Here is a 13,734-nt window from a genome sequence, read left to right as displayed (position 1 = left end):
TATGTAGTGTCTCTACTGGGACATGTCTCCATGTTTTAATGTTCAAAAAGCTCTTTATTTTTCTCATACTGCCTGTGCTGCAGCACCTCTTTTCACCTTCTGTCTGAAACCAGAGCCCAGTCTGCTCTGATTGGTTAGCTGGCTGGCTCTGTTGTGATCGGTCAACAGCTTAGAGACGTCAATTGCATGTTTATGTCTTGAAAAATTATTTATTAATCTTGTTAAATTGAGATAATCTGACTATTCGTTGAGTCTTTTATGAATAGTCATAAAAGTCATAAAAGACACACAGAAACTATTGTATTGTTTCTGTTCTGATTTTTTGTAAAGCGTCTCAGAGCATTAGGAAAAGTGCTATAAAATGTATTATTATTATTATTTTATCAGATCAAGATTTTATATTGTCTAATACAGAATCAGAATCAGAATCAGAATACCTTTATTAGTCCCACAGAGGGGACATTTACATAGTTACAGCAGAAAAGAGCCAAAGATAGCTCAATGTTACATGCATAAAAAAGTATTAAAGATAAAACAAACTTTACTTTTGAAAAGGAATCTAACTTCGATACAACCAACGTTAATATCTAGGTCGTCTCCGATACCGAGCTCTGGTGCTGATAAGGCTCCGGAAAACGGCCGCCCTAACTCTAGGACTAAACCCCCCAGAATCTACACGCAAGATCACCGTAATCTGCTCAGGGGGGCACTTACAGCGTGGCCTCTAACACCAGCTGCCCGTTCTATCACTTATTTCAGGCACTAAAGCGTTGGATGCCCGACCACCAGGAGAGCAAAACGGAGTGTGTAGTGTAGTAGGTGTTGGTGGGCTGGTAGAACCCCAGAGCAGTATCTAAACTGCCCCTGGAGGAGGAACCCTGTGTCGTTGGGAGACTGCCTGGTAATTAGGGCAGCTTCAGGACCCTCAATCCCTAACCCCCACTTTTGATCCCCAGTTATACCAATTAAAACAATGCAAAAGTAATATCAAACACAGCCAGAGTCAAACATTAATATCACAGTAGTGATATTACCACATCAGCAGAGCACATGTCATATTTCAACATTAATCAAAACCACATCAACCACAGTAACCAATGTGAAACTATAGTTTAACCTTAACAGGGTTTCTATTCCCCTTAAACAATTTCAAATCCAAATGATCAACTAATGTCAGCCTTTTCCAAGGAAGGGTGTTCTTACCTCACTCTAAGCAGATACCTTCAGAGACCACCAGAGAGACCAGGAATTGGGTCGAAATGTACAAAGTACAAACCGGTTTTATTACGTTTTTAACAAAGATGGAGGATTTACAATAATCCAAAAAATAACAAAAGAAAGATACAAAATGGTTTTACAAGGACACAAAGGTCAAAGTACAAAAGCAACAGTTCACAAGTGAAACCCTAGAGCCGTCTAAAAGAGCCCAAGCCCAGGCCCAAGAACCAAGACCCAAAATCAAGCCTCAAAAAAGTCCCCCCTTGTTTCTCTTACATTACATTACATTTAGCTGACGCCTTTATCCAAAGCGACTTACAATTACCAATTACAGGGACATTCTCCCTGGAGTAACTGAGGGCTAAGTGCCTTACTCAAGGGCACACTAGTGGTGGTGTTCCTGGAGGGATTTGAACTCGCAACCTTCCAATCTTCAGCCCACCTCACTATCCATTAGACCACCACTATCCCACACATCAACTTTTATAGTCTCTTCCCTCCTCCCTCTCTGCATCAGGTGGTTTCCCCTTTTCTATCTTTGAGGGAGAAGGAGGTCACATATGTTCAACTTGTACTTAATGAACAATTAAAAATATAAAGTTAAAATAAAACAAATAAAGACTTATAGTAATAATATGCAATTTTAACAAGAAGGAATATGAACATGTTTCCTGAAAGCAGAACACGTTGTCAATGTCAGGTTTAGAATCTAGTTTTTTTCTTTAAACATTTAATTTCAAATATGCAAACTTTAGACTTAAATGTATTAACAGAGACAATAGGGACAGCTTGTCTCTAATCGCTGGCCCAGGAAGTTGGTTCAAATCTTCACGTTGTCTTCATCAACCGTTGTCAAGGTGTCAAAAACCACAACGTCTTCTTAGAATTGTGGTTGGAACTTTTATGCTTTGCTTGCACCTTCTAAAATGCATAATGTGCATAGGTTAAGAGTTCAGGATGTTCTTTCTAGTTTCATCTGTGGAAGCCGTAATACTGTAAAAAGCACGACCAATCATTTTAGCCGCGGCCCGGCTAAAATAACTGGATGGCCTACCTGCCTGTCAGCCTTCCATCTGTGCACAAACTTATCTCGTGTCCTCATTGGTCATGTGCGCGTTCGTGTGTGTTGGAGGAGGGGCTCTGTAAGGAAGTGGCAGATTTTCTCCGGTTGTGTATTTTCAAATTCTAGCGATCTCGAGCCGGTTTCTCAAACTTACATACCCCACCTTTAATAGAGGTACGTGAGGTAAAGGCGAGGTCTGTCACGGCCACTTGAACAGCAGATGTGTCAACAATATCTAAAGAAGTTCTTTATTAATCATGTTCAATTGAGATAATCTGACTATTCGTTGAGTCTTTTATGAATAGTCATAAAAGTCATAAAAAAACATACACAGAAACTATTGTATTGTTTCTGTGTGTGTTTTTGTAAAGCGTCTCAGAGCATTAGGAAAAGCGCTGTAAAAGTCCAATGTATTATTATTATTATTTTATCAGATCAAGATTTTATATTATCTAATACAGAATCAGAATACCTTTATTCGTCTCACAGAGGGGAAATGCACATTGTTACAGCAGAAAAGAGACACAGACAGCTCAATCTTACACAAAGCATGCATAACAAAGTATTAAAGATAAAACAAACTTTACTTTAAATACTTTGGTTTTTGAACAATTTCTGCCTAAAATCAGCCGAAAATACGCATTCCCTTTGTGCTTCTCAACTATATGTTATCAAACATACCCACTAGTGAACAGCAGAAGAAGACAGACGGGAAGTAAGGGAACAGCAGAAGAAGACAGACGGGAATTAAACACTAAAGGGAACAGCAGAAGAAGACAGACAGGAAGTATTCACTAAAGGGAACAGCAGAAGAAGACAGAGGGGAAGTAATCACTAAAGGGAACATCAGAAGAAGACAGAGGGGAAGTAAACAGGAACAGGAACACGGTATGGGCTCTGACAGTGTTTAAAGACTGGTTCATGGAAAATAAAATGGACAGAGTGGTGCAGTGACGAGTCCTAAAACCCGGAAGTGAGTTAGCATTTTACCACTTCCTGTTCCCTCGTCTCAGAGCCAATGGGATTTCTCCATAGGATTTGGGAAATTAGCTGTAAATAAGGTCTGTGGTTGAGACACATTGAAGAGACGGATCACGTTTTGTTCTACGACATTAAATCCATCAGCAGTGACCCCACTGGTGATTTCTGAAGAGTTGACGTGTCTGAAAAACGATGGTTGTTACCAAGTGGCTGAATAGGACTACAGAAGTTGTCGAGGACGTTGAACGTAATTACGCCGAACATGTAAACACGTTTGTTTGCCCTGTTCTGCTTGAAAGCAAGTACCTGCCTCCTGCAAACTGTTCAAACAAACGCTTCAACTCGTACCATTTAGAATCTGTATTTTTAAATATCGATCTTAAGTTGGCGTGACGTTGAAGTCGTGCAACCCTGCTGTACTCGGCATTTTGCTTCTGGCGATTAGATTTATGATTAGAACATTACAAAAGCAGGGTAGACATATGGAGATTATCCGCTGAACAAAACGTGCATTTATCAAACAGGTACGTTTTCCACAGACCTTATTTCCAGCTATTTTCCTAAATCCTATGGAGAAATCCCTTTGCTTTTTTGTCGAGGGAACCCATGCACAGCTTATTTCCTGGTCGGCCTACAAAAATACGTCATCCCTGCACCACTCTATTTAGTACCTGACACCCATCTCTAGTTACAGGTACCAACATACTAAACTAGCAGGGGCTGCTGCGGCACACACTCCACAAGGTCGTTGTAAAGATACAGGTCTTCCTCACGGAGAGCCTTGATCAGAACCCTGCTGGCTGCAGCTCCTTTTTTTCGCACCGCGTCCACCACCTCTCGTGCGCTATCATTTGGGGATTTGGTTCCCATGCTGGCTGTCGTCTGTTCAGAATCTTTGATCACTCCAGAGCCTAAGAGTTTATCCAGAAGGCTGTTCAGGACAGTTAGAGACACTCTTTTAAAGCAGCCACTCGTCTGCTGGGACTTTTCTCTCTGCTGGGACCCTGCTCTCTGCTGGGACTCTACTCTCTGCTGGGACTGTGCTCTCTGCTGGGACTGTGCTCTCTGCTGGGACTCTACTCTCTGCTGGGACTGTGCTCTCTGCTGGGACTGTGCTCTCTGCTGGGACTCTACTCTCTGCTGGGACTCTACTCTCTGCTGGGACTCTGCTCTCTGCTGGGACTCTGCTCTCTGCTGGGACTCTGCTCTCTGCTGGGACTCTGCTCTCTGCTGGGACTCTGCTCTCTGCTGGGACTCTGCTCTCTGCTGGGACTCTGCTCTCTGCTGGGACTCTGCTCTCTGCTGGGACTTTACTCTCTGCTGGGACTCTGCTCTCTGCTGGGACTGTGCTCTCTGCTGGGACTCTGCTCTCTGCTGGGACTCTACTCTCTGCTGGGACTCTGCTCTCTGCTGGGACTCTGCTCTCTGCTGGGACTCTGCTCTCTGCTGGGACTTTTCTCTCTGCTGGGACTTTTCTCTCTGCTGGGACTTTTCTCTCTGCTGGGACTCTGCTCTCTGCTGGGACTCTGCTCTCTGCTGGGACTTTTCTCTCTGCTGGGACTTTTCTCTCTGCTGGGACTCTGCTCTCTGCTGGGACTCTGCTCTCTGCTGGGACTCTGCTCTCTGCTGGGACTCTGCTCTCTGCTGGGACTGTGCTCTCTGCTGGGACTGTGCTCTCTGCTGGGACTGTGCTCTCTGCTGGGACATTCCTCTCTGCTGGGACTCTACTCTCTGCTGGGACTCTGCTCTCTGCTGGGACTCTGCTCTCTGCTGGGACTTTCCTCTCTTCTGGGACTCTGCTCTCTGCTGGGACATTCCTCTCTGCTGGGACTCTGCTCTCTGCTGGGACTCTGTCATCTGATGGGACATTTCTCTGGGACATGTCCTGCCTTGAACCTGGTAGATAAACAGGGAAAATACTTTTGTTGACCAACAATCACATTAAACAGATCTCTTCAAAATTAAAGTAACTCGACATTCCCAGGGGTGGATATTCGTTCACTTAAAGTTATTATATGTAACATTTCCACATTCAAATGTTTAAAAACTACTACACCTATGTTATTCATATTTTTGTAATATTGTGTTGAGTTGTGTACATACATTAACCCGAATAGTTCAGAGAGATGTGTAATTTTAATCAAGGTAACAGTACGTTTCATCACTGTCTCCTGTAATGCCATCGTATCCACTTAAGCATGAGAAGCTGAAGACTACAACTCCCATGATGCCACGCTGTTTCACCACCACACCACCCTCCAGCTTTACTATAGATAACGGCAGAGCCCTCTAGTGGCAGAACATTACAGGTTGTGTGTTTAACGTAGTAATGATGCTCATGCCTTCATCAGTGATGTGGACGACAGACAACAGAACGTCCAGGAGCAACGCTGTGAAGCAAAGAGCTGTTGCATTGCTGCTGAAACAGGTTCATCATATTGAATGTCACACCACTTTAGTTCAGAGGTAATGTTAATCTAATGTCATTCACTTTGGAGCCTCACTAGGATGTACCAGTTTATATCATTCACCTTTTATTTGTAATGTTTAATTATTGTTCTGTCCCCCTGTGATCTTTCTGGATGTGAGCATTTACTGTTATGCGTAAACTTTATTAATTATTTTTGTATTTACAAGACTGCTGAAATGTTTGTAATCTGCTGCCAGAAAATCTTGACTGTGTCCGGTCTCATGTCTGAGTGATTTTCTAGATGTGTGAATCTGAGTGAGTTTCTAAAGCTTTTAGGGCGTAGAAAGTCTTACTTATAAATGTTGTTGCCTGTTGTTTTTGATTAAATAGAGCTGTAACAAGATGGAATTAAAATATATTGTTGTTGTACTATAAAGACCTTTTAAGATCAGATTTTAATGTACAATATCTTGATGAATGGAGGATATGGTTTCAGTACTCACAGTACTCACTTCTGTTTCTTGGCTCTGATCGTCTCACCATTGATCCTGTAGGGATGAACACAATCCAACAGTTTTGGATAAGTTTAAAATAATAGTTTGTTCTTTGAGTCAGCTTCAGAGTCCTGACTGATCTCATGCTTTACATCCCATCATATCTTCTCTGCAAACACTACGACTGACCGCCACAGCTCTCAGCTGCAATACAGGAAGTAACCAGTCATTAATCTAGAAACTAAAAACCTGACAGGAAACAAAACAGACTACCTTTTCCACTCTTCTGTCAAATCCCATGTCTGTTAGAAAGTTGTTTACTAACTAAATGTGGCTTTGTATTTTCAGCTTATAATATATTGTTGGTGAATAAAAAAACAGAGAGAGATCTGTTGTGATTCCCCAGTGAGAGAAACACCTCCACCTCCCTGTGTTTAATACAATACTGCTGAACCAGCAGAGACCGTTACTGACCTGAGAGTCTCCAGTCTGCATTCTGGACTCTCCAGAAGATCTCTCAGCAGCTTCACTCCTGAATCCTGCAGAGCGTTGTCTCTCAGGTCCAGATCTCTCAGATGGATGTTGGACTTCAGAGCTGAGGCCAGAGCAGAACAGCTGATCTCTGTCAAACTGCAGTTCCTCAGTCTGAATAAAGAAAACATGATGTAACTTTAGAAAACAATGTTCCTGTTTGAAATAACTCAAGGTTTAATAATCTGCTCAGAGCTGAAGAAGTTTAGAAAGTGGAAACTCCAAACAGGTTAAAAACTGTAAGATACAGAAAGAGAAAAAAAGCTCTCATTAATATGAAAGACAACGTGCTTCTACTTCAATAAAAAGAGTTGACTTCACATCTGAAACTCTGCTCCATCTACACTAACTCATGATGTGCAGCCAGACAAACATAAACCCTCAGAAACTGATTCAACTCAAGGATGAATTTTAAATGTGAAGAATAACATTCAGATTATTTATTTTAGGAATAGTGAAGTCATCAAATCACAGTTTATTCAGTTTAAACTATTCAGTCAGTAAAGCATCATGTAGCTTCAGAAACATGATGGAAACAGAACAAATATTTCTTAGTGTTTGATAGTTTTAATAGAAATATTTAAAATTATATTTATATACGTATATTTTATATCATTTATTTTTATAAGAAACAGGATGGAGAATATAAGATGTATTTCCCGTGTTTAAATGTTCTGAGTGAATTATGCAGTGTAGGATTTTTCTTGTTATTTTAATTTAAAGATCAACATTGCTCTGCCACAGTCAGTGAACTAAACGTGTTATACTTTGTTGTTGTTTATATATATATATATATATATATATATATATATATATATATATATATATATATATATATGCTTCCTCTTGCACATATCCTGAGAAAAAACTAAATGTCATACCATAACTACACGGATAACACTCAGATCTACATTACAATAAGGCCTGACGACTATGGACCATTACAATCTCTAAACAACTGCATTGGACAAATCTGCAACTGGATGAGTCAAAATGTCCTGCATTAAATAAGGACAAAACAGAAACTATTATCTTTGGTGCCAAAAAGGAACAGGCCAATAGCAATAGCAATAGCCCAGCAGTTTCTACTGAAGCCAGTCCCCAACTCCGGGGACTTCCGGCCGGGGACTCCGGGTGGCAGTATACGCCGTGAAGTGGTTTGCGGCCTGCCAGTAAACCCAAAGCAGAAGAAGAAGAAGTGACGTCAGCGGCTTCATTTGCGTAATCTTCCCTCAGGGAACTTATTCCGGTGTGAACGCGTACTCTCAGTACTTAGTAGTACTGCAGGGCACTAAGTACGGCAAAGTACTTGGTGTGAAAGCGGCTGATGTAACCACTCAACTCGAAGCCCTACTGTTTGAGGCATCAGACAGTGTCAGAAACCTAGGTGTAGTTATGGACTCTGACCTCAATTTCAAAACCCACATCAAAGGAAACACAACATCAGCATACTACCACCTAAAAGACATAGCCAGACTGCAAGAACTCATGTCTCAACAAAACATCGAGAGACTTGTTTATTTACAATGTCTCTTTTTAACTATTTTCTATCTTTTTTATAAATTGTCTTTTTGTTCAACTTATTTTGATTTAATTTTTGTATTTGTTATTGCCTATGTAAACCACTTTGAATGGCCTTTGTGTCTGATATGTGCTTTATAAATAAATGTACCTTAAACTTAACCTTGTTTAGCCTTTCTGAGGCTATTGCATGTAACATCAGAATTAGCTTAGTTTGTCTTAAAAGGAAAGATGTATACAACATGAGTGCAGTGCAGGGCTGAGGCTAAACAATAGGGGTGTAACGGTTCACAAACATTTAGGTTCGGTACGTACCTCGGTTTTTAGGTCACGGTTCGGTACGTTTTCGGTACAGCAGAAAAAATGATCACAAAACATAAAGTATTTTTTGGGGGTTTTTAATTATTATTAAACTGTGAATAATGTGTTCACTCAAATAAATAAAAAATATAATAAAACAAACATTAAGGTGCAGCATTTCGATGAACTGAAATAATCTGTATTTGAACTTTACTGTACTAGTACTCACAAAACATAAAATATTTGTTTTGGGTTTTTAATTATTATTAAACTGTGAATATTCACTCAAATAAATACAAAATATAAAAAAATAAACATTAAGGTGCAGCATTTCGATTAACTGAAATAATCTGTACTTGAATTGTACTGTGCTAATACTCACCTAAGCAGCCAGCTTGACATTAGGCTTGTCATTGTATTTTCATGTTTTTTTAAAGAAAGATGAACTTGTCCACATTGCTTGCCGAAGGGCAGATCTGCTGGCACTAACAATGTCTCCTGCTGTGGAGAACACCCTCTCGCTAGGACAGAGGTAGCAGATACACCCAGGTAGCGCTTTGCTAACATGGCAACATAAGGATATTTGGCGTTTGTAATACTGTAGCTTTGGCTCGGTCTGAACCTTTTGCAAGTGTTGGAGGCTTAAATGCTAGTGGGAGTTGGGTTTGCACTTCAGTCATTTTTCTTTTGGTACCGGACCGGTGATATTCACGTTCGGGTAATGCCTTTTCAAATGAGTGTGCAAGTTTGATGTATTGCCAGCCGCGTAACCAATTTTAGTTGAACAATGCCGACAAAAAGCTTTGGTTCGGTCCACCTGTCTTTGTCCGTCATTCTTGTACGTAACTGCGAAACCAAAATGTTCCCAAACCGTAGACTTCAATGATGCTGGAGGATTTTCGAGCTCAACTTAATCTGCGTTCGCCATTTTGCCAGTTCCTCAAATTACTGACTACATTTGAACGCATCCCTGTGACCAACTCTCATAGTATGCCTCTCGTCCAATGAAATGACTTGGTCGATCTATGACGCGTTGAACCCAATGTGAGCAAATTACACTGAACGCTGCAACGCAGCACCTGAGATTACTTCCAAAAAGTTGTTCACGTTCTCAATTTTTTTATGTTTAACGTTATATTCATTCGGTACACTACCGAACCGAAGGGTCCATACCGAATATTTACGGTACGAATACGTATACCTTTACACCCCTACTAAACAAGCATTCTTACTGAAAAAGACCAGGACACCAACAATATGAACAAAGGGCTGAGACTGTAGAGGGTTAAGATACTCAGTGAGGATCAGTGTGATATCAGCCTGATGTCTGCAGCTCAGAGTCAACACAACTCTCACATAATAATCTCAGCACCAGTGGCGAGCCGTCAGGGCCCTCTAGGCCCTCTGTGAGGGCCTAAGATATTCCAAAAAATAATATTTAAAAACATTAAAAAAATATATATTTTTTTTAAATATATATATTTTTAATATTATTTTTGTTATATTTTTCATTAGTTTTACCGAAAAAAAACTTGATTTAATAAAATAACATTTCCAAAGAAATAAATCCTTCGAATCTGCCTGTTCAGTCTCTGTTTGAATGTCAGTTACTATAGCGGGCCTCTCTGCGATTCACAGAGGGCCCGCTATAGTAACTGAACGAGAGAGTAATGTCAAATGACAGTACAATTGACCAATCATATCTTCCCTCTAAATGGGTGGGTTTTATTATCGCGGACTTTATGACGAGTTCCGCCCGCTGTGAAACTTTTCTTGTTTCCATAGCAACAACAACTTCCTGTCAACAGCGTGAACTCGCCTTCAAAATAAAAGCATGCCAAATTACACTTAAGACATACGAAAGTAACAAACACAATGCAATATCATTTTCAATGTCAAAGAACACAAATTGGGTTCACAGGTGTTGTTTTGTGTGGTAGAGGGTCGCTGTCATTGATGCGTTTTGCACCCTGGGCCGTTGTTTTGATATTCCGCTGAAGTATACGCTGTGACGTAATAACTCTTTTTTTTTCTTTTTTTCGAGGGAAGGGGTGGGGGTCAGAGGGCCTAGGTATAAAGCTCACGGCTCGCCACTGCTCAGCACAGAAGTTGAAGATGGAGAACTGACCTGAGAGTCTGCAGTCTGCAGTCTGGACTCTCCAGAAGATCACTCAGCAGCTCCACTCCTGAATCCTGCAGATCGTTGTCTCTCAGGTCCAGATATCTCAGATGGATGTTGGACTTCAGAGCTGAGACCAGAGCAGAACAGCTGATCTCTGACAAACTGCAGCTCTTCAGTCTACATAAAGAAAACATGATGTAACTTTATAAAACAATGTTCCTGTTTGAAATAACTCCAGGTTTAATAATCTGATCAGAGCTGAAGAATGTTTTAATGTCAGAGATGATGTAGAAACAGTCCATTGATAATCTGGAACTCTCTGCAGCAGTTTCTCTCATCAGATGTTTAACAACTCCTTCATCTCCCTCACAGCTCATCAGTACTGACAGCATCTGCACTGACTCATGGAGCACAGAGTGAGTCTGTGGAAGCTCAAACATTCTCCCTCACACATTCACCTTCTCTGATCTTTGTTGTTCTTAAAGTTTGGATTCCATTTCCATTTGGAAATACAGAAACAAATAAAAGAATTAAAATGTCTTCGGGCAAATTCAGAAAATCATAAACACAAACAGATCTGTATGAACTGCAGTCAGTGAACTGACCCGAGAGTCTCCAGTCTGCAGTTTGGACTCTTTAGTCCAGAACTCAGCAGCTCCACTCCTGAATCCTGCAGATAGTTGCCACTCAGGTCCAGATATCTCAGATGAGAGGGGTCAGACATCAGAGCTGAGGCCACGACTTCACAGTCAGTCTCTGAGAGTCTACAGATAGTAAGTCTATAATAACACATACATTACAACTTGTGTTAGTATAAAAACAGAGGAAACATGTTATTAACTTACTGAATTTGATGGAACAACTTTTAACATATCATGTTAATTTAATTTAATAATAGATCTTATTTTAAACTCTTAAGCATTGTGGTAAAAACGGATCTGATTTAATATTGAAGAAACTGCAATGATATATTAATAACCTAACTGCATTCACTGATAACTGTAAATACTGCTGTATGTTGTGATCACTTCATTTGTTTGGCATGTCGCCTCCATCACACAAAGGAATATGAGGAGAAGAAAACACTTTAAAATGTCACATTATTATAAATAAATAGAATAACTAGGATCATTTAATTTCTCTCTCAAAGTATTTAAAACATCAAACATTTTATAGTGTTTATTAGAAGAAACAAACTTCTGATCTACAGGTATTTATAAAGTTAATCACATCTGGACTTACACAGCCTTCCTGCAGCTCCTCACAGCTGGAATCAGTCTCCGTCGTCCCTCCTCTGATGTGTTGTACTTCCTCAGGTCCAACTCCTCCAGAACCTCCTCTGACATCTGCAGCATGATGGCCAGAGCAGAGCAGTGGATCTCAGAGAGTTTCTGTGATTTGTTCTTTGACTTCAGGAACTCTGTGATCTCCTGATGTACTGAGTGGTCCTTCATCTCTGTCAGACAGTGGAAGATGTTGATGCTCCTTTCAGGAGAGGATCCACTTCTCATCTCCTTCAGGTTGTTGATGGCTCTCTGGATGGTTTCTGGTCTGTTGTCTGTGCGACCCAGCAGGCCTCCTAAGAGTCGCTGGTTGGACTCCAGAGAGAGGCCGTGGAGAAATCGGACCAACAGGTCCAGGTGGCCATTTTCACTTTTGAGTGATTTCTTCATGGCTCTCTTCAGGAAGACATCTAGAGATGGGTAATCCTGACCTCTCTTCAGGAAGTCCTTCAGTACCTCTGTGTCTCTGTTGGTGTAACAGTGGAACATGTAGACTGCAGCCAGAAACTCCTGAATGCTCAGATGAACAAAGCAGTAGACTGTTTTCTGGAATATCACTCTCTCTCTTTTGAAGATCTCTGTACAAACTCCTGAGTGCACCAAGGCCTCGGTGACACCAAGACCACAGCGCTGCAGGTCTTCTTGGTAGAACATGAGGTTTCCTTTCTCCAGATGTTCAAACGCCAGCCTCCCCAGCTTCAGAAGAAGCTCCCTGTCAGCCTTCGTCAGCTGCTGTTGTCTCGTCTCATGTCCCTCTTCATACTTCTGCTTCTTCCTCTTGGTCTGGACCAGCAGGAAGTGTGAGTACATGTCAGTGAGGGTCTGGGGCAGCTCTCCTCTCTGGTCTGTAGTCAACATGTGGTCCAGAACTGCAGCAGTGATCCAGCAGAAGACTGGGATCAGACACATGATGTGGAGGCTCCTGGAGCTCTTGATGTGAGAGATGATTCTGCTGGACAGGTCTTCATCACTCGATCTCCTCCTGAAGTACTCCTCCTTCTGGGCGTCAGTGAAGCCTCGTACTTCTGTTACCCTGTCCACACACTCAGGAGGGATCTGATTGGCCGCTGCAGGTCTGGAAGTTATCCAGACGAGAGCCGAGGGAAGCAGCTTCCCCCTGATGAAGTTTGTCAGCAGCACGTCGACTGAGGACTTCTGTGAGACGTCAGACACAACCTCATTGTTTCTGAAGTCCAGAGAAAGTCTGCTTTCATCCAGGCCGTCAAAGATGAGCAGCACTTTACAGACAGCCAGCTGCTCTGCTGTGACCTTCTGTAAGGTCGGATGGAAAACATGGAGCAGCCTGAGAAGACTGTACTGCTCACCTTTGATCAGGTTCAGCTCCCTGAAGGAGAGCGGGATCACCAGACTGACATCTTGGTTTTCCAAACCCTCGGCCCAGTCCAGAGTGAACTTCTGCACTGAGAAGGTTTTTCCAACTCCAGAGACTCCGTTGGTCAGGACCACTCTGATGGGTGTCTGATGGTCAGGTAAGGCTTTAAAGATGTCCTGGCACTTGATTGGAGTGTCATGGAGGGGCTTCTTCTTGTAAGCTGTCTCCAGCTGCCTCACCTCATGTTGGGTATTAACCTCTTCACTCTGGCCTTGTGTGATGTAGAGCTCAGTGAAGATCCTGTTGAGGAGGGTTTCACTTTGATCAGTTCCTTCAGTCACACGTTCATATGTCCTCCTCAGACTGAGCTTATGTTCATCTAAAACCTCCTGCAGACCACTATCTGCTGAAAGAGAAGAACACATGTGAGAATAAGAAAATGCTTTTAAGAATCTGATGATTAAATAAAAAATTAAAA

The 13,734-nt window shown here is 41.6% G+C and overlaps 1 protein-coding gene and 1 long non-coding RNA gene across 2 annotated transcripts; both read right to left on the bottom strand.

Annotated features, from left to right (window-relative positions):
• Positions 1-5,056: 5,056 nt before the first annotated feature.
• LOC117469632 lies at positions 5,057-6,682 on the bottom strand. Its single transcript, XR_004554610.1, has 3 exons — positions 6,641-6,682; positions 6,185-6,220; positions 5,057-5,158 (listed from the first exon to the last, which is right to left on the bottom strand). It is a non-coding gene; the product is annotated as an uncharacterized LOC117469632 (long non-coding RNA).
• A 3,916-nt stretch (positions 6,683-10,598) lies between these two features.
• On the bottom strand, positions 10,599-13,627 carry LOC117469542 (protein NLRC3-like; the record flags this gene model as incomplete). The annotated part of the gene is made up of 3 exons (XM_034113970.1): positions 10,599-10,611; positions 11,252-11,419; positions 11,883-13,627. Coding segments are annotated over 3 exons (1,926 nt in total), but the record flags the coding sequence as incomplete, so codon positions are not given.
• Positions 13,628-13,734: the final 107 nt, after the last annotated feature.

The sequence above is a fragment of the Trematomus bernacchii genome, unplaced genomic scaffold, assembly GCF_902827165.1.
Source record: "Trematomus bernacchii unplaced genomic scaffold, fTreBer1.1, whole genome shotgun sequence".
Taxonomy (NCBI): Eukaryota; Metazoa; Chordata; class Actinopteri; order Perciformes; family Nototheniidae; genus Trematomus; species Trematomus bernacchii.
The sequence above is the reverse complement of the archived record's forward strand: the minus strand, read 5'-3'. Positions and strand labels throughout refer to the sequence as shown.